The sequence below is a fragment of the Procambarus clarkii genome, chromosome 22, assembly GCF_040958095.1.
Source record: "Procambarus clarkii isolate CNS0578487 chromosome 22, FALCON_Pclarkii_2.0, whole genome shotgun sequence".
NCBI classification, from domain to species: Eukaryota; Metazoa; Arthropoda; class Malacostraca; order Decapoda; family Cambaridae; genus Procambarus; species Procambarus clarkii.
In genome coordinates, this window is record NC_091171.1 from 15,724,194 (window position 1) to 15,726,327 (window position 2,134).

Here is a 2,134-nt window from a genome sequence, read left to right on the forward strand (position 1 = left end):
TGTGTGTAGATTGCACATTGAAAGTGAAACAATGGAACATTTAATGGGCCGAAGACCCCCATTGTGTACTGAAAGTGAAACAATGGATGGACCGAACACACCACTGCGTACTGAAAGTGAAACAATGGATGGACCGAACACACCACTGCGTACTAAAAGTGAAACAATGGATGGACCGAACACCCCACTGCATACGGAAAGTGAAACATTGGATGGACCGAACACCCCCACTGCGTACTGAAAGTGAAACAATGGATGGACCGAACACACTACTGTGTACTGAAAGTGAAACAATGGATGGACCGAACACCCCACTGCGTACTGAAAGTGAAACAATGGATGGACCGAACACCCCATTGCGTACTGAAAGTGAAACAATGGATGGACCGAACACCCCACTGCATACTGAAAGTGAAACAATGGATGGACCGAACACACCACTGCGTACTGAAAGTGAAACAATGGATGGACCGAACACCCCACTGCATACTGAAAGTGAAACAATGGATGGACCGAACACCCCACTGTGTACTAAAAGTGAAACAATGGATGGACCGAACACCCCACTGTGTACTGAAAGTGAAACAATGGATGGACCGAACACCCCACTGTGTACTGAAAGTGAAACAATGGATGGACCGAACACCCCACTGCGTACTGAAAGTGAAACAATGGATGGACCGAACACCCCACTGCGTACTGAAAGTGAAACAATGGATGGACCGAACACCCCACTGCGTACTGAAAGTGAAACAATGGATGGACCGAACACCCCACTGTGTACTGAAAGTGAAACAATGGATGGACCGAACACCCCACTGTGTACTGAAAGTGAAACAATGGATGGACCGAACACCCCACTGTATACTAAAAGTGAAACAATGGATGGACCGAACACCCCACTGCGTACTGAAAGTGAAACAATGGATGGACCGAACACCCCACTGCATACTGAAAGTGAAACAATGGATGGACCGAACACCCCACTGCGTACTGAAAGTGAAACAATGGATGGACCGAACACCCCACTGCGTACTGAAAATGAAACAATGGATGGACCAAACACCCCACTGCATACTGAAAGTGAAACAATGGATGGACCGAACACCCCACTGCGTACTGAAAGTGAAACAATGGATGGACCGAACACCCCACTGCGTACTGAAAGTGAAACAATGGATGGACCGAACACCCCACTGCGTACTGAGAGTCATTTTACAAACCAGTCGGGCGAGGTGTGGGCGTCACTAGACCATTCTTCGCTTGCTGGAGTAAAACCTGTCTTCTGCAGGTGAATGGGAGGGAAGGGGGCGGCCACGTGTACATTGGATGGTACAGGTGTGCTGCTGCTGGTACAGGTGTGCTGTTGCTGGTGCAGGTGTGCTGTTGCTGGTACAGGTGTGCTGTTGTTGTGTTGATGATACTGCTGCTGTTAATGCTGCTGCTGCAGCCTCAGAATGACTCAGGAAGATAGAGAGCGGTATTAAGAGTCTAAGGAAGGCCTCACAAATAAGGGACCAGCCAGACCAACCAGCAAAGAAAAGCTTCATGAGCCTGAGAGAATATATTATAAATTAAAACAAGATTCGAAAAGCTAAACATAGATCAAGTAATCAAAGCAACGAAAGGAAGTCATAACCAGCTCTAAGAAGTCAAGAATGCGTCGGTAGATACACCTAAGTGAACATCGTAAAGCCAATTTATGCCATAGCTAAGTAAAAACAAGACATAAAAGTTCAATAAATGGTCAAAGTCATCAAAGAATATCACAGGAATGTAAGGAAATTTTCAGAAGTTCACAGAAGACCTACAAACCCGGAAAAAAGCTTCAGTGAACTGAAGTAACAACTCAAAGCTAAAGCAAGCCACAGAAATACAATAAAAAACTGTAGTCCATGGAAATATTACAGGAACAACTGTGGACATCTTCAAGAAGAAACTAGATTATTTCCTTCAAAGAGTGCCGGACCAGCCGGGCTGTGGTGGGTATGTGGGCCTGCGGGCCGCTCCAAGCAACAGCCTGGTGGACCAAACTCTCACAAGTCAAGTCTGGCCTCGGGCCGGGCTTGGGGAGTAGAAGAACTCCCAGAACCCCATCAACCTGGTATCATGGAGAATTACGAAAGTGCTTCAA

The 2,134-nt window shown here is 46.6% G+C and overlaps 1 protein-coding gene across 1 annotated transcript; it reads left to right on the forward strand.

The window, feature by feature from the left end:
- The first annotated feature begins 293 nt into the window (after positions 1-293).
- On the forward strand, positions 294-1,295 carry LOC123766683 (uncharacterized). Its single transcript, XM_045755962.2, has one exon. The coding sequence runs from the start codon at positions 294-296 to the stop codon at positions 1,293-1,295; it is 1,002 nt and encodes a 333-aa protein (XP_045611918.2).
- The last annotated feature ends 839 nt before the right edge of the window (positions 1,296-2,134 follow it).